Raw genomic sequence first — 27,995 nt, forward strand, 5'->3', positions numbered from 1 at the left:
TGCAGTGGCCATTACTAGCGCCGTCGGCATGTCGCTCGTAGCCAAGTGCCTCTTCCAGCCCCCTCCGGGACGGGCTCGCTAGCTCTGACGCACCGGGTCCCGTTGCCGCAGCAGCGGCGGGGCAGCGCAACAGGTACGAGCAGCCAAGAGCAGCCCCGCCCCCCCGCAGCAGGAGGAAACCAGTTCTGGGCGGCGGCAACTTCCCTTCGCCTCAGCTCAGTCACCTTCCTGTGCCCTACTTCGCAACGCGCGCGAGGGGGGGGGGGGACTTAGCGCTGAGCTGTCAGACGGGACTCGTTTCTCGGCGCAGGGATTCCAAGCGCGAGCTGGAGCCCGCCTTTTGCCGGGGGCGGAGCGCCACAGGAGGGTGTGAGGCAGTAGCAGCGTCTCGCGGACGGGGTCAGTCGCAGTAGCTGGTGGCGGTTTAGCGCCTGCCTTGTCTGTGCGCGCGCGCTCATCGCGGAGCCGCCTCACGCCCCGACCCCTCTGGCCGCCGCCTTCCGACTGGGCTGGGTCCGCGTCTCCGAACCGACTTCGTCTGCAGCCTGGAAGCTCCCAATATGAGCGGTGTCGTCTGCGCCGAGAGACACCAGGTACCGTGCGCCGGGGCCAGAAGAGGCCGGGGGCGAGGGAGAGGCCGCGGCAGGGGGGCGGCTTCCGGAGCGACGGTAGCTTTCTCTGAGGCTCCGTGGCTGTTGGACGGGACGCCTGAGGCGCCATGTCAGAGCCCCGCGTGTCTTGGCGCGGGCCGCACAGCCCCGCCCCGACTGGCCGAGGGTGCGGCGCTCTGGCGCCCATCACCTGTAGCGCAGCGTGGCGCGCGCGCGAATGGCGGACCCCGCCGCCGCGCGCGGGTCTTGAGTCCGCCTTCCTCCCGCCTTCTGGCCTCGCCGCTGTGGCGGGCCAGTGGGTCCGCGCCTGTGGGGAGGGGAGGGGAGGGGAGGGGAGGAAAGGAGGATAGTGACCGGGAGGTTGGGCGACGCCTTCCTCGCCACCCTCCGACCCAGTTTCACTGACAAAAGACACGGCGCCTAAAGCCACGTTGTAGCGGGGGAGAAATGAACGTCGTGTCGCAACGTGTCCTCCGCGCTCCGTCTGCAGTGTGGCGGAGGGATGTGGGAACTCCCTCGCCTTTACTCCCTTCCCTGGCGTTTCTTTGTTCCCGACCGGCTCCACGTTGCCGGCTCCCCTTGCCAAGCCCCTGGGATTGAACGGCGGTTCTACCGCAGGGAGCGGGCGTTTCACCCAATCCAGAGTTGACTACATAATGTATGGTTAATGAAGGGACTGGGCCACACTTCTTTGTGGGGTGGAGGTGAGGGGTACGTGGTGAGCTGTCTTCTGGTTTCAGATCAAAAGACTCACATATTTCAAAGTCAGCTCTTATAAATGCGATGCCTTCTTTCAACTTTCATCCCCTTCTTTCTGTAGGATTTGATGGGCGAAGTAGAAAGTTTGAGTGCCACCAGATCTGTCGAGTTTTAGAATTTGCATTGGGGGGGGGGGGAAAGCAACTTAGGCTTCCAGTGATATTAAAAATATTAAGTGTTGTTTAATATCTGCTTTCATGAAATCCTGTCTAAACTAGGCTTGTACCTTTGAAATTTCCCAGAGTTCAGTTCTACCGATTGTAGTAATGGTTAGAGGGCTAATGTTAACGAGTGTGTCTCAACTGGTGGGTAATGACTTACTGGCACACAATGTGGCAAGAAAGTCTCATAAGGCATTGAAGATTTTATTACTGCTGAAGCAAAGGAAAACTCCCACTCTCCTACTTCCTGCACATACTTGCTCTTGTAGTCAAGTATTTTGTAAACCACCTCAGATCCATGTGCTTGATATTTTGACTTTATCATAAAGATGAGTGAGGGGCTTGAATTTTTTTGATTTCATATAAAAGGTTGCCTAACTGAAGTTGTAGAAATTATATTGGTGTATCTGAATGGTCATAACAATATAAGAACTGCTATACTAGGTCAGATTAAAGGTCCATCTCTAGCCCAGTATACTGTCTTCCAACAGTGGCCAGTGCCAGATGCCCCATAATGTCATGTACTCTGAAAAGTGGTAGATTACACAGATAAAATAACAGTGGCCAGTCCGCATTCAGGCTTTGTGCAGTTGCTACTGCCAGCAGAAGCTATCTTTATTAGTAGCAACAGAATTAAATTTTATAAAAAAGCTAGCATATTCACCTATTGTCTGCAAAAGTTCCAGTGTCTCAGTTGCCTTTCATAATTTTCCCATGGTGCAGCAAAGTGAAAACTGATAAATTTTGTCAGTTTCACTGCTGCTTGCCATTCCCATTAGCAGCATACAAACTTAAACAGTTGTAATTGAATGCAACCTGAAATACCTGAGTGATTGGAGGTAATCGCCATAGTTATTTACTGAGGTGAAGGACCCAGAATGGAGGATGTGAAATGGTGGGTTTCTGAAGACTTTTGGAGTGTAGTGTGTGAGAAGTTATTTTCTGCAGCCACAAGGAGGGGCGGATGTCAGACTTCTGCTAGCTGGGAACTACAAAAGGTAAAGCCACCAGACTGTGTTCATTATATTAGCTGATATGTTAAAAACTGTTAATTAGTTTAGATTTTGAGAAACAATATACATCCTCCATGGAAAATTATGGCATTTAGTGTGTTGCTGTATGCAAGACCAATTCATCTGCTTCTTTTCCCAACAAATTGAGGAGAGGATGTAGCTTGGCTTTTTGTCTGGCCACTCCTGCGCTTATTAGTGTTCTGGGAAATTTTGCATACATATAAAAGGAGTGAGAATGAATGAGGGAGCTGATATATGGTATTCAAGAGAGAGTTGTTGCGGGGGGAGAGGTCAGGATTCAGAGGTTTTTTTAATGAGAGAAGTAGGAGATGCAGAAAATATAGGAGGTGTAGATTATATAGATATAATGTAGGTGGAAAGAGAAAAGGAAGCATGCTGAAAGCAGTGCATCAAGACTTAGAATGAAGAAAAGGTGGATTAAATAGATGTTTAGAGACATATCTTCAGCTAACTAGTATGGTATATTTAACATGCACAACTCTTACTCTGACAAGGATTGTGGAGGTAGGGGTGAAGAGCAGCAACACAAGGAGGTTGTGGTTTTTTTTCTATATATACAAATATTTTCATGTTGGAGGACAGGATGACATCATCTGGGTGCTCATGTCTCCACCTGACTCTGCCACTTGCTGTGGCCAGCCTCAGCAGGTCCCTTCTGCCATCTGAGTCCCCCCCTCTCCCCATGCTAGGTTCCTTCTGCTGTCTGAGCTCACTGGCTCGCTCTTGCTCTCACAGAACCCTTCTGTGCCGGGGCGCGCGTGCCCCCTCCCCCTCACACACACCCCATGCTGGGTTGCTTCTGCATTCCAAGCCCAACCCCCTTCTTCCGCCAAGACTGCTGCCCTCCTGCCCCAACCCACTCCTGCTCTTTCCCCTCTGGCCAGTCATCCTGCCCCTAGCCTGCTTCTGTACCCTCCTCTACTCTTGCACCCTCCCTCTGGCCAGACATCTACCCCCAGTCTACTCCTGCCTCCTCTTTCTTACCCAGACACCCTGCTTCCCACCTGTTCCTGCATCCTCCCCTGCCCTTGCCCTCTCTTCCTTGGCTGGACACCTACCCCCAGCCTGCTCCAGCACCCTACCTCCCAGCCAGACCTTGCAGCCTCACCCCCTCCTGCATCCTACTTCCTGCCCAGATCTTGTACTCCCAATCCCTATTCCACTCAGTTGCAGCCCTGTCTTGCACACTGAACCCCTCATTTTTGCCCCACCCCAAAGCATAGGGGGGTCTACAAAATCCAGTAACCCTGGAACCCCAGAAGAGTTAATCGGGCCAGAGGTTGTGAACCTCAGTCCTTCCTTCCCCCTCTCCCTCGATGGGATTGGAGCACCTGGGGAGTGAGGTGTTATACTTGGTGGCCCCAGAGCTGATCTGCAAGGGGAGCCAGTCCTTCTGCAGACTGACTCCCACCTGCCACCCTGCACTGCTGCCTCTGATACAGAGGCAGCAGTATGGAATGGCAGCAGTCCCTGTGGGTATGTCTACACTACCCCGCTAGTTCGAACTAGCGGGGGTAATGTAGTCATTCGCACTTGCAAATGAAGCCCGGGATTTGAATTTCCTGGGCTTCATTTGCATGAAGCCGGCCAGCGCCATTTTTAAATGCCGGCTAGTTCGAACCCATGCCGCGCGGCTACACGCGGCACGGAGTAGCTAGTTCGGATTAGGCTTCTAATCCGAACTAGCTGTACGCCTCGCGGAAGCCTAATCCGAACTAGCTACTCCGTGCCGCGTGTAGCCACGCGGCACGGGGTTCGAACTAGCTGGCATTTAAAAATGGCGCCAGCCGGCTTCATGTAAATGAAGTCCGGGAAATTCAAATCCCGGGCTTCATTTGCAAGTGCGGATGACTACATTACCCCCGCTAGTTCGAACTAGCGGGGTAGTGTAGACATACCCTGTCTGTGGCAGGCATCTGTCAGAGGCAGCAGCGTTGGGGGTAAGGTGGGCACCAGCTCCTGCCCCCTCCACCTCTGATACAGAGGCAACAAGGGGGGGGAGGGGGATGCATTTAGTTGACCCAATTAACTGATAAGCCTAGGTTTATGGGTTACTTGTGTAGTTGGCTGCACCTTGACATCCCTACTTATTTGCTTTACACAGTGAAATACATTTGAGGATTTTTATCTTACTAAAATTTCCCTACAAACCACTGTGTTCATAGTGAAGCCTTCTTTTTCATTATGAGATAAGGAAAATTGATTTAAACAAACCACTGACCCATTATTTATTTGGTACTACAACTAAAGGCAATGTAGTTATGTGCCCTCACTTAAGTTTTGTTGAAGACAGTGTAGTCCTTAATGACTGTTCCTAGGCTTTTCTCTTTTGTAAGCTGCCTGCAAATACAGAACTGTACTCTTTGGTCCATAATGTGTTGATGTATCTTAAATACATGTCCAGACATACAAAGATGTCATTTATTTCATTATTTTAAAAAAGTGGGAGTTCAGGTTAACTCAAGAAAGAAACCTCTATTTATGAAGACTTTGGCTTTTATATTCTAGTTTCTAATTAATGAATGGATTATAAGTAGAAATAAGTGTGATCTACATTTCTTGCAAAGTAGAATATGGCGGGGGGGGGGGGGAAGGTCTGCTGCTACTAAAAAGGGTTACTGAGAATTAAGTTATTTTTATTTGATCATAAGATCAAATGTTTTGATACAGTATCTTAACCAATATTAAGATTTAAAGTTTTAATCCTACAAATGGAAGTATGTGGGCCTGGCACAAAAGCAATGTTCTTTTGCCTTCTCCATAATATTAAGAGAATGGAGTATTCAGGGAATGTGCTGATTGACTGCAATGAAGATTGAAAGATTTTATTCCAGAAATAAAACGAAAAAACCACACCCAAAAATTCAGTCAGGCAGAAGCAGTTCAGGCTTATTCATTACTCAGTTGGTGTATCTACTTAATTTTTCCTGTAGAAAAGCACCTCTTCACCTATTCAGTCTGTGGCACCTCTACAACTAGTGTAAGTTATTATCGTTGTTTTATGTAGTGATCTTTTCAGAAGCAACTGTATTGACTCAAATTTATTTCATGTAGATGTCCAGTTTAATTGGTGATCTAAGATATGAACCACAGACCTAGAAACATATGGTTATATTTTATTATTTAAGAAGATTATGAATCACTTAAGACATCTAATTTTCCAAATTCTTTTCTACATATGTAATAATTTAAACTATTGTAAGAACAATACCAAAATGATGTTATACACAGTTGAATGTTTCTTTAAGTCTGATTTTAAATATTAAATTAAAATTAACTTTTTCTGGTTGTGGAAATTCAGAAATCTACCTCGTAAAGGATACAGTGTATATGAGAAATGTTGACTTGCACAGTTAGACATTTGCTTATACCTGTTAAACTTCAGTTTCATTGTTAAAGGATTCTAAATAAAATTAAGTTTTATTATTAGATGATCTTTCTATTAAGCGGCCACTGTTCTTGTCTGTCTGTCTGTCCATGGGATTTTCAACTTACCGCTCTTGTGAACATGCCAATTCGGCCTGGCTCAGTGCAGTGCCTCACAGAGAGAGGAGTAGAGAGAGAGTGGGAGGTGAGCCTGCAGATCACAGAGAGAGGGATGTCCCAAGATGGGGGCTGTCTTAAAAGTTGGTTCCCCACAAGCACCGGCTCCTCCTCCTCTCCCCACCCCTCGGCGCTGCTGCCTCTGATAGGGGGCAACAGAGTGGAGTGTGAGGGGAGTAGGCTGGAGCCATTATGTTCAGGAAGCCAGCTTTCAAGCCAGCTCCCCACATGTATTTGTTCATGCGTACACCCTCTCCTTGTTGCCTCATACAGAGACAGTGGGGGGGGAGTGTGGAGGCTGGTGCTGGGGGGGGAGCCAGCTTAAAAGGTGGTTCCCCCTCAGCACCAGCTCCCCAGTGCCACCTGCCCTCCCCCCACAAATACTGGAGGCAGCAGCATGGGGGGAGGGAGGGAATAGGGACAGGAGAGGCTGTTGAAAAGTGGCTTCTGTCCGTGGGAGGATCCGAGCTCCCCACAAACAGAGGCTGCTCCACAGAGCTGTCTGGGCCTGCTGTGGACAGAGGCTGCTCTTTAGTAGAAGCCCCTGTCCGTGGTAGTGGGGAGGTCCAAGCTCTATGTATCAGAGGCACCAGTGCAGGGCAGCACACAGCCAGTCTGCATGGGGAGCTGGTTTTTAAACTGGCTTCCCTTGTGACCGGCTCCTGCCTGCCACTGCGCTGCGGCCTCTAATACAGAGACAGCAGTGTGGGGTGGCAAGGGGCTCCCCTGGGAGTGAGGCTAGGAGCGCACTGGCTGCCGGCCCCATCCTTGGCGACTATTGAATAGTTGTGTAACTGCTAAAAATTCATGCGGTTATACAAATATTCAGTTACACAGTATCTAACATCTCAATAGTTACATGAGAACTACTGAGTAATATGCAATGTATTTTGTATCTTAATTGAAGTTGTGAGAATAGTTTAAGCAGGGATAATTTTGTATCTTCTGCATAAAAGTGGTTCTGCCTAAAACATGATTTCGCTTGCATTAACCAAATTATTTCAGGCAAGGATTCTTCTTCAGTTTTCCTGTAGGTGTAGCAGCTAATAATCCTGTATGCCAATTCATATTCAGGAAATTCCTAATTAGTATAGATACCAAAATGTAGTTTTTTTAGTAAGAACTAGAAGATGTACCCAGTGTTGCTTGGATCTTTAGCTGAAGTAACTTTTTTTTTTAAAATAAATGAAAAATATGAATGCTCCATTTCACTGATTTTATTTTTTGAAAATGAAGGCTGGAGTGAAAGTTCAGGGAGTGAGAAGTAGCAGGGGGTAGATGGTGTAGGGGAAAGGGTTGGGAGGTGCGTGGGGGCTCAAGGCAGTAGCTGCAGGGCTCAGGGAGGAAGGTGAAGGCAGCTCAGGGCAGAGAGAGAGAGAGAGGGTACAGAAGTCAAGGAAGGTGGGAGGTGCATGGACTCGGGATGGGGCTGGGAGGTGGACTTACCGGGGCCACCTGTGGTGATGAGGGTGACACTGCTGTGGTGACGACTCCTCCCAGAGGGCTAGGGTAGTGCACCTTGCCAGCGCCTGGGGAAGGGGCAAGGCTCAAGGGGCTAACCCAACCTTCAATGCACCGCCCCACTACTGCAGGCTGTCTGGAGAGGGACTGGGCTTTGGGGGCTCTCCCCAGACAGCCTGCAGGCCACAAGGGAGGAGGCGAGGTTCCTGGGGCTGCCCCCAGCCTGCATCATGCCCCTCCCCCCTCTTGTGGCCTGCAGGCTGTTGAGGTGGGGATAAGGCTCCAGTGGCTCTCACCGCACCCCCTGCTGTGGCCTGCAAGCTATCTGGGGGGGGAGGGGACCAGGCTTCCAGCTGCCCTCCTCTAAGGACACCCTTCCCCTGTCTATGGTCTGGATGTTCTCTATGGGGGGGAGTGCAGACTCCAGGTTAGGGGGAAGGGGGCTACATACCTGGTCTGTTGCAGGCAAGATGGTGGAGCCCCAGTCCTGCTGGCCACTCCTTGTGCTCCTGCAGTTGGCTCTAGTGGCAACTCTCAATATCGCTTCCCTCCACTCTCTGCCCCTTCCCTTTCCATGTTATTGAAAGCAGTCCCATTCCGGCCACAACCACACTTGACCGTGGTTTAAATTAGGGTCAGAGGAAGCAGCATACTGAATTTGGTGGTCTTAGCTCTTACAGTTTAGGAAGCGTTCTTGAACAAACACTCATAGATGGACTTGCAGGGAGATGCTCTAAAATATATATAACTTCCTCCATTCACGTGCCCATGTATGCTTTAGGAGTTGAAATAATGAACATTCCATTATGGTCAGGGCTTGACAAATAATGTAATCTACTCGCCCGTGACGAGTAATTACAACCCAGAAGAGCCGGCGTAGAGCACAGAACCACGCAGCTGGCGAGCGGGGTTCGCCGCCTCTTAGCGAGCCCTGATTATGGTCATGTCTTAAATGTTGATTGCTCTTTGTGGCACAGTATTTTCAGGAATAAAAGAACACTGCAGGTGCTCTGGGAAAATCAGTATGTTGCTCTTGATTCAGATTGGTTGACAAGAACAGAATTGACTAAATGTAGATGATCGCAATGGGTTGTGAAAGAGTAAACGTGCTTTTTGACAAGGTAAATTGTGCTCCCTAAATAAATATTTGAGGGTGTCAACTAGGGATGTGAATGATGAAAGCATTGCCCTTATTGGTTACAGTTAACAGGAAAGGGTGCTCCCACCTAGCCGGGACACCTCACAGAGAAATCGGTCGTGGGCCACATGCAAGTGAGAAGCAAAAAAACACCAAACCCTCACTAACTGAGAAGGAGAAAGACATTCTTCTTGCACACCAGAGCATGGGGGGCAGGGGCAGGAAGGGTTAGTAGATATTGTGCGCTTCAGCCCTGTGAGGTGGGAGGCTAGAGTGCCAGCGTGGGCTCTCCAATGCTGGGGAAAACCCTGAGCCTTGAGGGCTGGATCCAGGCAAGCCAGGGGCTACATCTGACCCCTGGGCTTGAGGTTCCTCACTCCTGATTTAATCAGTTAACCGGTTAAACATAACATTCCACTGATTAATAAAATGGAATTTTACATCCCTAGTGTTAGCAAGCATGTGAATAGGGGTGATCAAGTTGATACAATGTACATGAACTAAGTATACCTTTCCCAAAGGCTTAAGTCAAATAAGCAGTGATAGAATAAGAGGAAGATCTTTGTCTGCATGTGTATATTACTGTGGTAAGTCAACCTAAACTACACAACTCCAGTTACATGGACAATGTAGCTAGAGTCAATGAACCTTAGGTCAAGTTACTGCAGGGCTTACACTGCAAAGGGTTGAATGGAGAAACTCCTGTTGACTTACCTTGCTCTTCTCATCCCGGGTAGAGTAGAGCAGGAAACAAAAGAGTAGGAAAAATGGTTAGTTCTCTCAAAACACCTGCAAAATGTTAGGAGCAATTGGAAAGAGACAAATAAGAGGAAAATATCATAATGCCACTGTATAAGTGCATGGTATGCACACACCACGAACGCTACTTGAAGTTCGGTTAACCCCATCTCCGAAGAAATATTAAAATTGGAAAATTAGAGGTAGGAGAGCCAACAAAAATTTGGATTATGGAACATTTTCCTTATTAGGAGAAACTAAAAAGACTAGGACTGTAATTCAGAAAAGATGTGCTTAAAGGGGGATGTGACAGAGGTCCATAAAATCATCAGTGATGTGGACGGTAAATAGGGGAGAGGTCAACCAAAGAAAATAGGTATTAGATTTAAAACAAACATAAGGAATTATACTTCAGCATAACACAGTTAACCTTTGTCAAGGGTAGGCATATAAGCATAGTTGAGTACTTATCAGGGAATCTAGTTGAGTACTCAACTACACACTCTTCCCCCTGCCCCCGAGAGGCAGCAAGAGGAGGGGAAACAGGAAGCAGTGCTGGGGGAGGCTGGCTTAAAAACTGTTGCCCTCCAGCTCATGGACCCAGCACAAGCTGGGACAGAGCACCTTCCCTTTTCAATGACTGATCATGTAGTCAATACAAATTGTTTCTCAACCAGTGGTACAAATACCCTTGGGGTACTCGAGAGAATTCTGGGGGGTACGTCAGCACAACTGAAATTTGGAGAAAACTGAATTTTTGTTTTAAGTTTTACAGCACCTTATTATTTTTGTACTTTTTGCACCGAAAAATGTCATTGCTTTGATTAAGTTGTTTAAACAAATATGTTGCAATGGTAGAAAAAAATGGTGTCTGAAAACTCTAGGTACTGGGGGTACTTATAATTTAAAAAGGGGTACTTGATTTAAAAAAAAAAAAGATTGAGAACCACCGGATTACATGATTGTTACCCACCTCTTAACATCCTTAGTAAGGGATTGTGAAGACCAGAAGTTTCAAAGTATTCAAAAAATAATTATATAAATTCATGGATGATGAGTTCATCAGTGGTATATTTTTTGTCCCTAACCTCTGACTGCCAGAAGCTGGAAATGGGTACAGGGAATGCATCACTTGATAATTAACCTGTTTTTTTTTTCTTTCATTCCCTCTGAAGCATCTGGCACTGACCACTATTGGAAGACAGAGTATTGGGCTAAAGGACCATTGATCTGACCTCCTATGGTTCCTTATGACTTGCTAACTTTGTTATGAGACCAAAGAGTGTTGGGCTAATATGCATAGAATATTCTTGTAGATATTTTTATGTTAACGAAAACAATGAGGATTCTCGTGGCACCTGAAAGACTAACAGACTTCTCGTGGATATACATTTTTGTAGGAAAAAAATAAAATCCTGAAATTATGCTGTTTTATATTCAACTAGCTGGAGTTACCCAGCGTTGCTCGGGGTGGGCGTTGGAGTCTTGCTGGGGGTGCCCTGTGTGAGAGGTGGGAGGGGGCGAGCATGGGACCTAGGGTGGGTGGGGCGGCCCCAGCTCGTGCCTGGGGCTGCAGGTTCCACGGGGGGCAACGACCCCACCACCACCCCGAAATTTTCGCCCTGCTATCTGCCGCACCATGGGGCGGTGACATGGGGCTCCCCTCTTCCACGGGCCACAGCAAGCAGGTGCCGGGCTCCCCGCCATGCGATCAGGAAGCTGCGCTGGACCCTGGGCCGCTCCCAGCGCTACTGCCTCCCTGCTGGGCTTGCCCTGCTGCATCCGCAACTGCCCCCTAGTGGTTGCCACATGCTCCAGCCTGCTGCTTGGCAACCCTCAGCCACCTCCAGAGGGGAGTGGCATGGGCCGAGTGACATCATGGGTGGGAGGGAGAAGGGGGCTTCCCTGCCTTGGACGTGCCTGCGCAGTGGAAGGGCCTGGTAGAGGCGAGTGGGGCAGCTGCTGCTCGGAGCGCTGCAGAGCGCTGCCCCTCCCCTCGCGCCTCCGCCCCCGGCCTTAGTGAGTAACTGTCCCCGCTGCTTCCCCCCCAGGTAGCTTCTTCTTCCCACCCTGCCAAAAATACCTTAACCTTCTCCTGGAGGAAAGGTTACCCCATACAAAGTTTGGTTCCGGTAGCTCTTAATAGTGCCCAAGTTATTAGCGCACAAACATTCTCCTTTATATATTAGATTACTAATTTTTGTTGCAGATTATGATGCATGATTATCACAGAAGAAATTCATGTCTATAGCTCTTAAGGACTTGATTACATCATTTCAAGCCTGCTACTTTTGCAATATCATCGCAGCTCACGGGACACAACCCGTCTGCCTGCACATCAGCAAATAGTCTGTGCAAGACGACATTAAAAGTGACGTGGTCTGTTTCAACACAACATTACCATTGGATTATTTAAGGTTTCCCAGTTCTAAATATATTGCTGTAAATTTATCAGGTAACTATTGATGTAAGTATGTATAAGAAAACATTGTAGTTAACAAATTTTTGTCGTGTTACTGTGATAGGCAGACCTAACATAGTGTTTGACTAGAAATGAAAGTGTATGCAAAGGAAGAACCTTGTAATTAAGTAAAAATTAACAATATTAAGTTTTTTTTGTGCAGTAATTTACTCTGGTAAGCATATTGAATTAATTCGATTTACATCAGTGATTTGTAGTGGGTTTTTTTAATGACTTAGAATTAATTCTAAGAAAGGTAACTGACCTTAAAAGATTTATTTTATTTTTTAAAATATTTTATGCTAATTACATTTATTAAATTGCAAACTAAAAACATAAATTGTTCTGTAATAGTAAATAAGAAATAGCATATATCATATTCTTTTAAAAAAAGGTGTTTAGGTAACTTCATGGCATGGGATTTTCAAAATGCTGTCTAATACCTTTATTAGGCACTTGGAAGTTACATCCTCATTTTCCTTTTCAAATTTAAAAGGCCTGTAGGATTGACATCTTGACAAAGTTGTCAAATCAGTTGTCACTTCAAGTACTATTCTGCTTTTGAGTTTCCCTGTCATTTTTGGTGACTCGTGCAATCATGCTTTCCAGTTTTTAAAAATGATTCATATTTACCTATATCTATGTGAATGACCCACACAAATAAGAAATGACTGATTTGACTGAGCCCAGGGAACCAGTGAAACTGACTATATATAAATTGCTGTCACAAAGCAAACTTTATTATAGCAGAAAACAATTTTTTTTAGTCTAAGGGTTTTTCTACATGGTATTTGCTGTGTGAACTAGAAGTGTATGAACTAAAGAACACTCTTAACTGCCTGTGTAGATCCTGCTGCCTATATACCTTTTACTTTGTGTTAGAAGAGTCTACACAGTGCAGTTAGACAGCTCTACAATTAATTCAATCCCATCTACATAGTACCACAATGCAAACTAGAGAAGACCATTGGTATTATTTATAAACTAGATTTACCTAGCATTGCTTGGATCCTTAACTTGATATTTGTTTTTCTTCATTTAAATCATTGTTCTGGGGTGGGACTGGGATGAGGTGTTCAGTATGCAGGCTGCCTCAGGGAGGGAGAATTACCCCAGCCCTCTCGACGCAGCAGACACCAAGAGACAAACTCTCAGATATATTGCAGATAGGTAAACCTGTAGGTAGAAAAGACTTAATAGTGATCCTTTAAATGTATATTTGCTAATTGTTCAGGGTATTAATTCTAATGTTACTACAGAGAACTAAACTGTTCTGAGGAGATTTTTTTTTACAGTTCCCATAATATGGATTCCATAGAATCATTAGAAATTAGTTCAGATTAGGGATGTTAGATATCGTTTATTTTAGTAATCACGTAGCTACAACAATTTTTAGCAGTTATACAGTTACTAAAACACCCTCTCCCCCTCCCGGGGGTGCAGAGCTGGCAGCCAGTGCACTCCCAGCCCCACCCAACCCTGGGGACCCCCTGCCATGCCACGTGGCTGCCTCTGTGTCAGTTTAAAAATAGCCGTTTAAAAATTGGCTCCTGATGCAGACTGGCTCCTGCCTGCTTCTCCGCTTTGGCATCCACTTGAGCAGTCCCTGTCTGCAGGAATGGGGGGTGAGCTCCCCACTGACAGAGGCTGCTCCAGTATCCCTCCCCACCCACGGCAGAGACAGCAGCACAAGGGGCAGGGCAGGCAGTTCTATGAAGCCAGGGTGCATGGAGAGCCAGTTTAAAAGCCAGCTCCCCACGTGTTTTGGCTCCTCCCTCTTCCCCCTCCCCCATGCACTGCTGTCTCTGTGGAAGGAAGCGGGGATGGGAAGGGGAGCAGGCAGCTCTGCAGGAACAAGCACTTGTTGGGAGCCAGCTTAAAAGTTCCCTGTGATACAGATGCAGCACGGAGGTGTGTGTGCATGTAGTTATTTGGATTAACTGATAATCATTTAAACATCTGTACATTAAAATCCCTAGTTCAGATGAACATACAGTACAAATATTAGAAATAAAAAAGATCTGTTGCGCACCACTGTACTAGATGACAACACGTGGATCACGACCCCCAACAGGGTCACAGATGTCTTCCCAGGGGGTCGCGGCGCTTAGATCCAGCCAGCCAGGGACTGGGCCCGGCAGTTGACTGCTCCCGCGGCATCTAGAGCTGGCCAGCTGGGGTTGAGTCCAGCAGTTGGCAGCCCCCATGGCACGGGGGTCGCAGATCAAAAAGGTTGCATACCACTGATCTAGTTAATTGAACTGACTGTGCATTTTGTCCAATCTAGTTTTAAATATATCACTGTTCTTTATTTTATGGACATTGCACAAAGTGTTTATATATTTTGGAAGAGGGAGCTGGTAATAAGGAAATAGTTTATACGCTTCCATGGTTGGCATGTACATTTTACACATGGGGGGGGAAAAACTTTTTTTTTTTTTTTTTTTTTTTTTTTGACAGCCAAACCAACAGCAAAATGATTCCTAATGGATATTTGATGTTTGAAGATGAAAACTTCATAGAATCATCTGTTGCCAAATTAAACGCTTTGCGTAAAAGTGGTCAGTTCTGTGATGTTCGGCTTCAGGTAAGTTATAAAGTTTCATCTAGGGGTGACATTTACAGATAGCAAAGAACATCTTTTACATGTTGATTCTGTGAATCTTAACAGTTTGTCTATCTTATTGAAAATCAGATACTATTCAGAAAAATATAATTTAAAAAGTGTTCGCTGTAAGCTATGCGCTTATTTGGATGCTCAGGAGAGATTCAGATGCTACTCAGCTGATTAGCAGAGCACCCACAGCTAGGTTGTGTATTTGTATTGGTGATGCACATTCATACATGCCTCAGTGCACATAAAACAATTTATTCTGCATATGGATGGAAAATCACATGTAAATGGAAAAGATTAAAAGGAACATTATTTACATTTTCAGCCATCAATATATGGCTTTTAACAGTTTAATTCAGATGGTGCAAGTTGAAAAATATATATTGATAAAATATTTTTTCTAATATACATTGAGTTTTGATCTGTTATGTTTTGAACAAGGCTGCATAACACTTTGCATTTTTTTATAATAGACGTGGGAGCACAGTAAAAAAACCTAAGATTTCTTTTTAATAAAGGTATGTGGACATGAGATGTTGGCACACAGAGCAGTCCTAGCTTGCTGCAGTCCCTACTTATTTGAAATCTTCAACAGTGATAGTGATTCTCATGGAGTTTCTCATGTTAAATTTGATGATCTCAATCCAGAAGCTGTTGAAGTCTTATTAAATTATGCCTACACTGCTCAGTGAGTATTACTTTCCTGATAAGCAATAAGAAATAAATATTCATGTTTATATTTGTTTTAGAATAACACCGAATTTTTTTAATAGGTTGAAAGCTGATAAAGAGCTAGTAAAAGATGTGTATTCTGCAGCTAAGAAGTTGAAGATGGAGAGAGTCAAGCAGGTATAACTTACATCTTCTACAGCAGTCCCATTATTAACCTTTTGAGGGACAGCGAAAACACTGTATGTTTAATGTTAACCAGTGCTTTTTTTTGTAAATAAAAAAGGTGCCAGTACTAGGATTGCCAAGCCCCCCCCCAAAAAAAGGGAGTGGGAGGGGGGACTTGCTGAGCAAAAAAGGGGGGGCGCTCAGAGGTCAGGGCAGAAATTCAGTCCTGACCCCTTTAACTGCCACGTGTCCCGAGCAGGTTTGCGGCGCAAGTGCTCCCAGGGTTGGCTGGGGGCTTTGCCAGAGAAATGCGAGTGCTCCCCCCAAAAAAGGTGATGGTACACTGTCACAAAAAAAAATGCTGGTGTTAACTGACACTGAAGTGAGATTACACTGTGGATAAGTTGCACAAGAGGTCATCTTTGTGTACTCAAAAACATACTGATTTTTAGTGAAAGGTGCTTACCACTTCCGTGATTGTTACAATGGACAGCCAAGATAAGCTAGATTCTGTATTTGTGTTTCATCACTAGAACTATCGGCTTAATTCCAGCCAGTTACAACCATGTAAGCCTACCTAATGCACTGGGCTCACAGAGAAGTTACAGGCAGAATTTAGCTTGAAAAACTGTAACTGAGATTTGAGAAGGGAAGAATCCACTTGGACTCTGAAATCCCTGGTTGCTGCTGTTTCAAAACACACATTTTATAGGGGAGAGAGGCTAATTCACTTATCAAGATACCTATTGTTTATTCCTACGTCCTTAAATAATGATGTGGAGGCCATAAGTAGTAAAGTAGACTTTATTTAACAAATCACTAGCGTTTGAAATGTTAATTTCAAAGAATTGACCAGTATAATTATGATACAGATTTTTCTGTTTTCCTTTTCTCTGGTCCTGTCCTATTAAGGTACTGTTCTAAAGTTATGACTGCCATAGTATATAGAGTGATTATGCTTAGGGTGATTTTATGCTTGTTTTAGAAAGATTTTTCTGCATAGAGTACCATCAGAGTAAGTAAAATATTTCATACTGGTAGAGTGTGTGCTACATGTTGGAAAAGAAATGTAGCATATTACATTTTAAACATACTAGAAAGTTTGGGATACTACATTTTTTTTTTAAAGGTTTGTGGTGATTATTTGCTGTCCAAGATGGACGTTCAGAGCTGCATCTCTTATCGGAACTTTGCAAGTTGTATGGGAGACTCACGTTTGTTGAACAAGATTGATGGCTACATTCAGGAACACTTATTACAGATTTCAGAACAGGAGGAATTTCTCAAGCTTCCACGGCTAAAGGTTAGCAGCAATTTTAATCTTTTAACAAAAATAGGTAATTACCTTTTGTACTTTAATATAGTAAACAGTAAATAGTACTGGTTCCTTTTTCAATGGCAGAAAAATTGTATACCTGCCGAATTTCCAGAATAGTTTGCAGTTTGTTTAACACAGGCATAGTATATAACTATTTTCTGTTAGAAGTCTCCATTAGATTATATTAATTAGTGCCATGAAACTTGGTTATGCATGATATCTTCTGTCTTCCATCCGTAGAAGACTTTAGTGACTAAGTCAAAATTAGTTTATGTAAAATTATCCTTTCTGTTGCCAGGATGAGGGAACACAGCCAGGAGCTCACCTTCAGTAGTGAAATACTAGAGACTAGTATACTCATTCATTTTCAGTATGCTGTGCTAGACAATTCTGTCCTCTTTCATTTTCTTTAAGAATAATTAACTTCAGTAAAATACTGACAATGCTGTAAATGTACAACTTGTATGTAATAGCATAAGCTGGACACTAACTACTCTTATTTTTTACTCAAGCTTGAAGTTATGCTTGAAGACAATGTTGGCTTGCCAAGCAATGGCAAATTATACACAAAGGTAATCAACTGGGTACAGCGCAGCATCTGGGAAAATGGAGATAGTCTGGAAGATCTGATGGAAGAGGTTAGTCTTTAAGCAAATGGGATCAAATTGTTTGTTTGTTTTTTTTAATTTAAACTTTTCATGACATGAAGGATGATCCCTTTTTTTCTTTTCTTTTTTTAATCATGACCCTAAAGAATTTAAATTTTACTGTAGGTACCCATAAGCTGAGAAACAGGGGGGGTGTCCAGGTGAGCTGAATGAATTGTTCAGTCTGGTCTTCTGCTTTCTTTTTTTTATTATTATTTTTATTTTTTTCTCACTGTACACTGTTTAACTTCAAAGTAGCATTTGACTTTGCTTTAGAATTAGGGAGGTGGCACTGAAACTTGCTGTAGATTCTTAAATGTTTTCTTCCACAGGTTTTTACTTGTTAATCACAAGTAGGTAAAAGCTTCTAATGGTTGTTCCTCCCCATTGATTATCTCCCCATAGGTTTATTAACAAAACTAGGATACCAAGGCTGAAGAACCAAGAAGAAACCTCAAGTGTATTGACACGTAAAGAAGCAGCAGTCCTGCCCCAGTTCTCCTAAGAAAATCCGCTGTGGGCAGAGAACGATGATGATGATGATGATGATTTAATGGTGTTTACTTACTCCTTTACAGGATATCTTATTTTTAATGTTTTGTGTGTTGTTTAATGACTTTATTCGTGAATACAACTAGTACACTGAGACTATAGGCAAATTTTTTAATATCTGCAGTTAATGGAAATCATAGTGGAATTATGCATTTTTAACTTGCTCGGGAAAACGAGTTCACAAAACCTGTAGATCATCATAAAATCTTTCCTGGTTATTACAGGCAAGGTAGCACATCGAATACTTTTTGTATAGGCAAAAGTACATGTTTATACTGTCAGATATATCCTCAAATGCATGTTTTCCCCTTTCAGTAGTTCAATTTTAAAATGCTTGGATTTTTCCCAGTTGCAATTCGGGTGTATCTAATTAATGCATTGCATCTCGTCATGTGCAACATTTTCTCCAGAACTTACTTTTTTTGCTCGCTTCTTTCAATTACTTACTTTCTTTTTGGAATCCAGTCTTTGGCTTCACATAACATCCCTCCCCCTAGAAAAAACACAGAAAGCATTGTATTTGCAATTTAAAAAACTTATTTACAGGGAATGATGAGTGCTTGCATGAGATTGCGGATTTGTATAATTTATTCTGCAAGATAATGTATATTGTGCTTGTGATATATATTAGTTACTATACTGGGGCAATAATAGAAGTCCTTGAAAAACGAAGATTTGTTTCAAGCTCAGAAATCAAGGATCCTTCAGCTGATGTTTGAAGACTTGCAACATTACCCCGTGACGTCTGCTTCCTTTTAATTTTGCCATTCTGCTAGATTGAGATGAGATGACGTGACAAGAGCTATGCTGGAGAGGGCATTCTGGAGTTTGTAAATCCCCTGTAATTAAGTAGCTATGGAGATAGCAGCCACATGGGTATTCTGTTCCTGTTTTGCAGGTTCAAACGTTGTACTACTCAGCTGATCACAAGCTGCTTGATGGAAATCTACTAGATGGACAGGCTGAGGTGTATGGCAGTGATGATGACCACATTCAGTTTGTGCAGGTACAAATTGCACATGGTCTGAGGTTAGATAAGGTAAAATTATGGTTGGAGCAGTTTGTAGCACACCGGAAAACTTGTGTACAGTAGCAAAGGGAATAAGTAGTATCTTTATGATTAACACAGATGGGGAAATACTTTTGTACTTCTGTGGTATTGGCTGTTCACTTGCTTCATCTTGTTAACAGTACTTATTTGAATGTTAAATGTGTCTTTAAAAAACTCAGGTCATCAAAAACTGAAAAGATATATCAGAGGGTGTCTAGTACAGGGGATTCTGTAATAGAAATATTAGGAAAATAGAGTTTAATATTGAAGGCTTGAGAAGTGTGTGGGCTGTTTTAGTTTGAATTCAGATGGAATAGAAAATGCAGATCGCATGACTGAAAAAGTAACTGGCTACAAAACAAATGGCCTCAGACTGAATGTAAAGAGGAGCCAGATATTAAAGGAATTCTAGAGAAATTTTTCTTCGGGGGGCGAAAGGAGAGAACCACAATATATATATACATGGACTTGCAAAGGAAGCAGTACAGCCTTTTGATTGTTGGGCCAGGTGAGGGCGGTACTCTGATACAGTTTACATTTTCATCTGGTTTTGAATTTGTGACTTACGTGATTTCATTCTAGTTGTTGTTTATTCACATCTTTGAACAAATAGACAGCTGTTAACAACTAGCTGTCTGAGCAAGAAGCAGAAGTATGGAATAGTTAGCAGAGAGCTTGCAAGTCAGAGTAGAGGAACATTGGCAAGAGTTGTGCAGAAAAACGTATTCATTTTGTCTTCTGCTATTGTCGACATTTATAAAATCAAGGACTAAGTTCATGAATTGTGCTGCTTCTATCTTCTCGTCCTCCAACTTTAACTAGTTGAAGAAAAGAATTTAAATAGATGGCTTGATGGACCCAAATGAGAGTTACTGTGTCCAAATTTGAGTGGCCTCTAGCTCTCCTATATTGAGTTTTAATGTAGTTGTACCTTGATTTCTGAATTCAGAGCAATGAGAATTGCAGACAGAAACAATCTGGTCTTGGTAGGGTTTCTAGTAAACATTAAAAATACCTTTATAGTTATGTAGCGCATGGATTTTGAAAATAAATCTGAGAAGAGTTGAGTAAATCATTTTTGCCTCAGTGGTATTTAGTGAATTCTTTCGATTTAATTTTGTTCAACTAAGTAGATAAAATATTTGTTTCTGAAAATATGAAGGAGGAAAAAATCAGAGTGAAGTTCTCCAAATAGGAGAACTACAATGGCAAATATATTTAAGCTATATACATCAACTTTGACTTTCATAGTTTTGTTTAGAAACACAATCTTGGAGGAGTTCATTCAGTCTTTAAAAATTCTCAAATTTAAGGGATAGGCATGTGTACAAAAAGTTGTAAAAAATTTTAGTGGGATTTAATAGTTGACAGTGAAATATAGGTTGGACCTTCCTGGTCCAGCACCCTTGGGACCTGAGTGGTCCCAAAAGAGGGATTTTGCTGGACTGGGGAGGCCATTTCTGTCCCTCTGCCAGCAGTCCCCCAACCCAGCTCTGTGCCTGGCCTCCCGGCAGGCTCCCCATGTGCAAGCAGCCCTACTGTCCTGCTGCAGCAGTTCACACCCCTACTGCTGAGATGGTCAGTTTTACCACAGCAGACCACTGTCGTGCCGCCGGTGCTCCTGGATCCATCAGCCCTGCTGCAACAGCAATGGCCTCTCCAGCTCACAATTCCACTGTCAGGACTCCCCTCCTGCCCTCTGAAGACTGCTGCTCTTCCACCAGAGTATCCTGATTCTGCCAGCCCTACCAGGCTTGTTGCTGGTTCTGCCAGCACTCCTCCAGCAGCCCCACAATCTGCTGCCAGGGCTCCTGGCCCCATCGCAGTAGACTGCTGCCCACTGGAGCCCTCTGGTTGCCCTGCCACCAGTTCAGCCGGATTCCTGTGGCAAAGCTTCTGGCTGCTGGCCTTGCTGCAGCCAGCCTAGCTGGGTTCCTGGCTTCCACAGGACTCCTGCCTTTGGCCCTCCACTGGGTCTCTCTGGTCCAGCTGGACCAGGGAGTCCTAGTTGAGAGGTTCAACCTGTAGTTTCATCACAGTTTGGAGTGGGTGGGCAAAGAAAGACACCAGTTTTACTGGATACAAAACTCAACACATTGGTTGGTGGTCTCAAACATATAACTTGTTGGCTAGTTGGTCTGTTAAAAAGTCAAGGAAAAAAGATGGATGACGGCCTTATGATGTGATAAATATGGTTTAGCAGAGTTTGGGAAATTTAGAGGAAAAGCTGATGGATGATCTTTGAGAGTATTTTACAGATCTTGCTACCTTTTCTGTAATGTGAAAAAACATACAGTTCAAGTGGTGTAAATTTCAGCTATATGGTTTTAGAACATTGTTATACTGAATTCGTATAATTGATGTTGGGTTTTTGCTGTTGACTTGGCTTTTATTCCAGATATGCGTAGTGATCTGAAATAAGTTCTTTTCTTTGCATCTGTTAAATTGCAAAAGAAATTTATAAAGTGAAATACTGAACAAATAACCCTTATGTACAAAGTATTATCATAAAAAAAAAAGGCCAGAGAAACTGAACAAGATCACACAGACTTTTTAGATGAGAACACAAGAATGGCCATACTGGGTCAGATTAGTCCTAGTCCAGTATCCTGTCTTCCAACAGTGGCCAATGCCAGATGCTTCAGAAGGAATGAACAGAACAAACTGGTTACTGAACCAGTTACAGAACAAACCAGTCTTAGCATGTTTAGTAATTAGCTTAAGGCCATCTAGAGCATGGGATTGTGTCCTGGGCCATTTTTGCTAATAGCAACTGATGAGCCTGTTGTCAATTATCTTATTTTTGTAACCCCTTTATAATTTTGGCCATCACAGCATCTCTAGGCAGCAAGTTATACAGGTTGACTGTGTTGAAAGGGTGTCTCATCTGAGGAATTGGTTTTTAATGATTACCTTTCAGAAATGGGCATTGTGTGGTTAGCTCAATTTGAGAGTCTAAAAATACATCCAGTTTTTTCAGTCTGGTAAACGATGTGGATTGGGGGGGGGCAGGGAGGGAGGAGTTGGTGTTGGGCGGGGGTGAGTGGTGGCTTTTAAAGTTTGAAAGCTGCAGGAAGTTTGAAAACCTTTTGTCCAGTGAGAGTGCATATTTTATTTCTAAAAAGGGGTTCAGAGCCAGATGATTTCTAAGGTTGGGTTTCTGATAGAGGATCGGGTTAAAGGAGATTAAATGAATACTGAGGTGGGAGTAAATCTGTTTAGATTTTTAATTATATAAACAATTCTATTTAAAGTGTAGGTGTGCTATAAATGATGCTTTGCAGAGGTGGAAAAGTTCACGCATTTTTCTCGGTTGTGTGGATTAGCCGAGAAAAGTAAAGGTAGATAAAGATGTGGTCTCTGGCTAGGGTTCTGTAGCTGCCTTTCGATTTTGCAGAAAAAGCAACCACGTGAGAATGATCACAAGCAGATAAGTAGCAGTTCCTCTGGAAGCCTTTCTTCTCCAAATACTACTGTACAGAGTCCTAAACATGAATGGAAAATTGTTGCCTCAGAAAAGACTTCAAGTAAGTGTGTTGGCTTCTTTTGTTTAGGGTTTTCGTTTTTGCTCATGGTCATAGTTTCGGAGCATCTCACATACAGTAACGAATTTTCAGTACCCGATGGAATAGGGAAGGTTGTCCCCATTTTACAGTTAGATAACTTTTTCTGTTTAAATCAGTGAATTGCTCATGGTCTCTTAGATCTTTAGCTGAGATCAAAGCCCAGATATTTTGAGGCTAAGTATATTAACTATAAGACCATCTTACCTCCCATGGAAAATTTTGATGAATTGTGAGGAATGTGAACCATGAACAGAAGTTATTTTGTGCTTGGAGGGAGACTTTGTCCTAAAACACTTTCAGATGGATTTATGGGAGTTTGCTTAGGTATAATCTTGAGTTATGCGGTATAGTGCTTCTATATAACTGGAGTGAAGTTTGGAGTCTGTAAATATGAATTGCATTAAATATTTTAGACTCTAGAGCTGTAAGGATAAACTTGGAAGCCACTAGTGTATTAAATATAGAACACTCCTTAACATTTTGTTTTTCAGGTAATACTTACTTGTGTCTTGCTGTTTTGGATGGTGTGTTCTGTGTGATTTTTCTTCATGGACGAAACAGCCCTCAGAGCTCTCCAACAAGTACTCCACGACTGATGAAGAGCATGAGTTTTGAGATTCAACCAGATGACCTTACAGAGAAGCCACTGTCTCCAATGCAGTATGCTCGATCTGGGTTGGGAACAGCGGAACTTAATGGCAGGCTAATAGCTGCAGGTAAAAAACTAAATAAAGTAAAAACATGTTTGGATTGAAACATGTCTAATATACAGTACCTTCCATAACTAAAACAAAAAACAGGACTATCACGGCAACATTTCTATCACTATTCCATAACTAAGTAATTAGGAACAAGGTTCGAAGTAGGGATGTTAAATTTAGATTAATTGTGTAATCGAATAATCAATGCAATTTGCATTGACTATGTGATTAGTTGATAAGGGCACCTCTGACTTTGAAGTGTAGCAACAGCCCCAAGGCTGTTGCTACACTTCAAAGATGAAAGTACTGCAGGGAGCACAGAGCTAGGGGGGACTCAAGCAGTCCTCTGCTGGTCCTGGGCTCCCTCCCTGTGGTGTTTCAAAGTGGCAGCATTGCATAGAGCCCGGAGCCTGGCCTCTTTCTGATAGAGGGGACAAGAGAGGGGAGGGAGGTGACAAGTTGACTAGTGTGTCAACTATCTGATAAGCATTTGCTTATTCACATCGACTACTCGTTCACATCCCTAGTTAGTAGATTCTATGTTAACTTTTAATGAAGCTAGTGAACTAGCTTCATTAAAATTCTTTGCATGTGATTTCTTGTGGCTTTACTGTTAGGTGGTTATAACAGAGAGGAATGTCTGCGCACAGTAGAGAGCTATGATCCACGAAAGGACCGTTGGACTTTTATTGCACCCATGAGAACACCAAGAGCCCGATTCCAGATGGCAGTTCTAATGGTATGTGCTGTGTAAATAACAGATGGAAAAAGCATTTTTTGTGACGTATAAATGCCCTAGTAGATGATTTGGATTGTCTGAAAGAAACTAAGGATGGGACAAACAGATTTAGCTCTGAAATGTGTACAAATCCATTCAAAGGTATTCAGAATTTCTAGGATATGATTTCAAAAAGAAATATTGCAGCTAGGTATGTTATGCTCCATCTGTCAAGTGGGGCAGTTAGTGTCTCCGAATTCAAAAGCAGCCAATTCTGTAGGTTTGCCAGGAGGGATTTTATTTGACTGTATGGGAATCATTGAAGAAAGACACTTTCTCAGACTGACTAATAATTAAATAGGAGGAACTTAAATAACAGGTGCTGAGGAGAGCTGACCCAGAGAGACTGTTAACATTCACATTTTTCTTCACTTGCAGTATCTTTCCTAGTAGCTCCAGCCTTTGAGTTGGCTTTAATATACCATGTTCAATTACAGATGCAAGAAAGACCATTTTTCTTAAAATGTAACTTACGTTTCAGTAATAAATATTGATACACTAGTCATGTTTGATATCTGGTTAGAATCATAGGGCTGGAAGAGACATCAGGAAGTTACTGAGTCCAGACCCCTCCCCAAAGCAGGACCAATCCCAACTAAATCATCCCAGCCAGGGCTTTGTCAACAGAGTACTTAAAATCCTTATATTTTTGGGCTAGTATCTTGAAAAACTGGATTTGTCAGTCCTTAAACGTAAAGGCTCATGGTAAGCTACATTGTATTTAACTGATAACGTAGTTATTCTTGTACATTTGGTCTGTTCCTTGCAATTCCTGTGTGTAGCAGTTGAATAATTTTATATTTAGTACCAGAGAGGTGCTCTGGAACAGAATTAAATTTTAATTGACACATGAAACAATAGCTTTTTCTTCTACTTAGGGACAGCTGTATGTTGTCGGGGGATCAAATGGCCATTCAGATGACTTGAGTTGTGGAGAAATGTATGATCCGGAAATAGATGACTGGATTCCTGTTCCAGAACTGAGAACCAGTCGTTGCAATGCAGGTAATGGTTGTTTTGATGATTGTCTGTTTTAGTTCTTTACTAATGTTATTAGGTAACAAATCACTTTATATATTATCAGGAGTATGCGCTCTGAATGGTAAGCTGTATGTTGTTGGTGGCTCAGATCCTTATGGCCGGAAGGGACTGAAAAACTGTGATGTGTTTGATCCTGTAACAAAATCTTGGACAAGCTGTGCTCCACTCAACATTCGTAAGTTTGTTGCCTTGTTTTTAAAGCAGATTTTTAATATTGCTGCCCATGTGCACTTTTTTATTTCTAATAAAAAAAGGCAGCTGCGCTGCCATGCACTTACAAGTGTGTTTTGCTGAAGTCTTATGGGTGATGCTAATATCTTTTAATTTGTAGGTAGACATCAATCTGCAGTATGTGAGCTAAGTGGATATTTGTACATAATTGGAGGAGCAGAGTCTTGGAATTGTCTGAACAGTGTAGAACGTTACAATCCAGAGAATGATACCTGGACTCTAATTGCATCTATGAATGTGGCTAGGCGTGGAGCTGGAGTAGCTGTTCATGATGGTAATTGTTAATCTTTCAACAAGAGCAAATTTTGTGAATGATACCCTGTTACGACAGACTTTCCTTTATACTACTAACCTGCAAAGCAGATTTGTTAAATCATTGATTACAAAGAATGCATACACTTTTAATGGGCATTTATATTAGGGAAATATGCAGAGGACTTCAGCTAATAGAAGTTATTTTATATTTAACTGGATTCACTATCCAGGTATACAGCATTCAAATACTAATTAGCAGGGCTCGGCAAGCGGCGGCGAGCCCTGCTTGCCAACCGCGCGGTTTTGCGCAGTTCTGCGCATGCAGAACTATTTGTCGAGCCCTGCTAATTAGAATTTGTAATAAGTTATTCTGGATACATAAATCCCTGTTTCCTAGATTACAACTTTTAATTCCTGTTGACTTAGTTTATCTTTCACAAATTTATATAGTTTTATGAAGTAGAATTTGTTTATGAAGTAGCGGCTTATGGGATATAAGCAGTTACACTATCATTTCCTTTTAAACAGGAAAACTCTTTGTTGGTGGAGGCTTTGATGGTTCTCGTGCTGTCAGTTGTATGGAGATGTACGACCCTGCTAAAAATGAATGGAAGATGATGGGAAATATGACTACTCCAAGAAGCAATGCCGGTATTGCAGCTGTGGCAAACACCATTTATGCAGTTGGAGGATTTGATGGCAATGAATTCCTGAATACAGTTGAAATCTACAACCCAGAATCAAATGAATGGAGCCCATATGCAAAAATGTATAAATTTTAACCAGTATAAGTGCCACTGGCAAACTAACAGGCTTAGTGATGTAATTGTTTTAGTAGAGGTACATGTCAGTAGGATTGGGAGGGTAAGAAGTTGCTGACAGCGACACAAAGCTTTTGCATATTGCATACTATTAATGTGCTGTATATACTTTTTTGTTTTTGGAAAGATGAAGGGTGTTTGTGTATTTTTGGATTTTGTTACTTAGATTTTGGAAATTATTATTGCAAGACAACTGATTGGGCATATCATTTCAAGAGCTTCCCCCAATGTTTGTTTTGCTAATTTGCACATTTCCTCCCCCCCCTCTCCCCCCTTTAGAATGTGTATTTGGGGCAGGAAGAATAGGGTTTTTGGTTATAGGCAGTTGGTTTTTTTCAGGCTCCCTGCTCTCCTCACCAATAACTGGAACAATCTGTAATAAGCCTTATTTAACACACATAATGCTCTTTTTTTATTAAAGTTGACATGCCTGCCAATACTTAACCTTTTATGATTGCCTTTTTATAACTTTTTATATACTCCGAATATTTACCTGTTGAAGTGAAAGTGGCATAGTTGGTGTTGAGGCAGAGAGAGAATCTTGGTGTTCATAGAGATGAAGTGGGATATTTATTTTACCACTGTACATGAGCATCTAAGCTTTTGCCTCTGCTACAATATTGTACTTTAGTATGCAACACTGATGTTCATTAAATTTTAAATGGCGTTTTTTAACAACTTTTTTTTTTCCAGTATTTAAAGTCACTTTAGCTTCAGATACTTGGACAAATGTAGGAGGGTGCTTTCTGCACAGCAGTTTTGTTACAACAGTTGAGCTAACATTTGTAAATCCTGAAGTGTTCATGTTTTTAGAATACTACCAGTGTGTGATGAAGAAAACATTTCTTAAAATGGTGTTTATTTTTCTAATAGTGCAAGCTGACAAATGTGCTATAAGATGAATTGTACTTAATTTGTCCCATGAGTGCTCAATCCTATGTTTTGGTTCACTTTCTCTATTCATATGTAAAAATGTTGGTTGGGATGACTTGGTGTCCAGTATGTAGTGCGGCACATCTCATTTTCGTGGTGCCAAACTTAGCACTTAATGCTTGCTGCTGATGCAAACACATTAAAAGGTACCTTTCGGGAAATCCTTAAACCACAGGATTATTATCGAAGTTGTAGTTGTGGCTTTGTTCATACATTTCACTAACAAACTCTTCAGTAAAAAAAAATAAATCATCCTGCCACATAGATGGAAGTGAACCTGTCCACTAAAAGCAAAACAAGATATGCTAGGGTCTGAGTATTGTTAATCTAAGAGGTTTAAACAGCCAAATAAGTGATCCACATTACCCAAAAGAGCTACAGGTATGAGTTCATTGTTCACTTACTGTTTTATGTATTCTCAGAGCAAGTTCTGATCCATATAGCTAAAATTGGTCTGGGCTTAGGTCTAATACTTTCAGTGAGCATCCCCACTTTCCTCTTCCAACTCTACATCTAGGATAACACTTGCTCCATTGCATCTTCATTATAGCACACTTATGGTGGAATATTTAATGGGGGGGGAGGGGAGCCTAGAACTTATAATGCTGAAACTGATGTATTCTTAACAAGCAACCCACTTTTACTTATGCTTTGGAGAAAGAAACTGTTAGCATGTTTAAGGACAAACAGCAGTTAAAGTACCATGAACAAACCTGATTTTTTTTTTTTTTTTTTAAAAACCCC

At 42.6% G+C, this 27,995-nt stretch overlaps 1 protein-coding gene across 3 annotated transcripts; it reads left to right on the forward strand.

Moving 5' to 3' along the window:
* IVNS1ABP (influenza virus NS1A binding protein) lies at positions 1 to 27,428 on the forward strand. 3 transcript variants are annotated; one of them, XM_075936764.1, is made up of 15 exons: positions 1 to 133; positions 11,655 to 11,900; positions 14,367 to 14,493; positions 15,039 to 15,208; positions 15,294 to 15,369; positions 16,487 to 16,660; positions 17,188 to 17,313; positions 18,773 to 18,880; positions 22,323 to 22,452; positions 22,983 to 23,207; positions 23,810 to 23,931; positions 24,849 to 24,975; positions 25,055 to 25,186; positions 25,343 to 25,516; positions 26,026 to 27,428. In XM_075936764.1, the coding sequence occupies exons 3-15, from the start codon at positions 14,383 to 14,385 to the stop codon at positions 26,277 to 26,279; spliced, it is 1,929 nt and encodes a 642-aa protein (XP_075792879.1). In that variant the 5' UTR covers positions 1 to 133; positions 11,655 to 11,900; positions 14,367 to 14,382; the 3' UTR covers positions 26,280 to 27,428. The 3 variants fall into 3 exon arrangements, with proteins under 3 accessions (XP_075792879.1, XP_075792878.1, XP_006135860.1); XM_075936763.1 differs by lacking the exon at positions 1 to 133 and adding an exon at positions 402 to 593 and having other exon boundaries at positions 11,655 to 11,912; XM_006135798.4 differs by lacking the exon at positions 1 to 133 and adding an exon at positions 402 to 593.
* Positions 27,429 to 27,995: the final 567 nt, after the last annotated feature.

Source organism: Pelodiscus sinensis, chromosome 9, assembly GCF_049634645.1.
Source record: "Pelodiscus sinensis isolate JC-2024 chromosome 9, ASM4963464v1, whole genome shotgun sequence".
Classification (NCBI taxonomy): domain Eukaryota; kingdom Metazoa; phylum Chordata; order Testudines; family Trionychidae; genus Pelodiscus; species Pelodiscus sinensis.

Bases quoted from the DNA above. Each gene is read 5' to 3' on its own strand.
- IVNS1ABP (XM_075936764.1), top strand. From the start codon at position 14,383: ATGATTCCTAATGGATATTTGATGTTTGAAGATGAAAACTTCATAGAA. The intron at 15,209-15,293 runs GTGAGTATTACT...TTTTTTTAATAG, and splicing joins AATTATGCCTACACTGCTCA to GTTGAAAGCTGATAAAGAGC. The intron at 25,187-25,342 runs GTAAGTTTGTTG...TTTAATTTGTAG, and splicing joins CTGTGCTCCACTCAACATTC to GTAGACATCAATCTGCAGTA.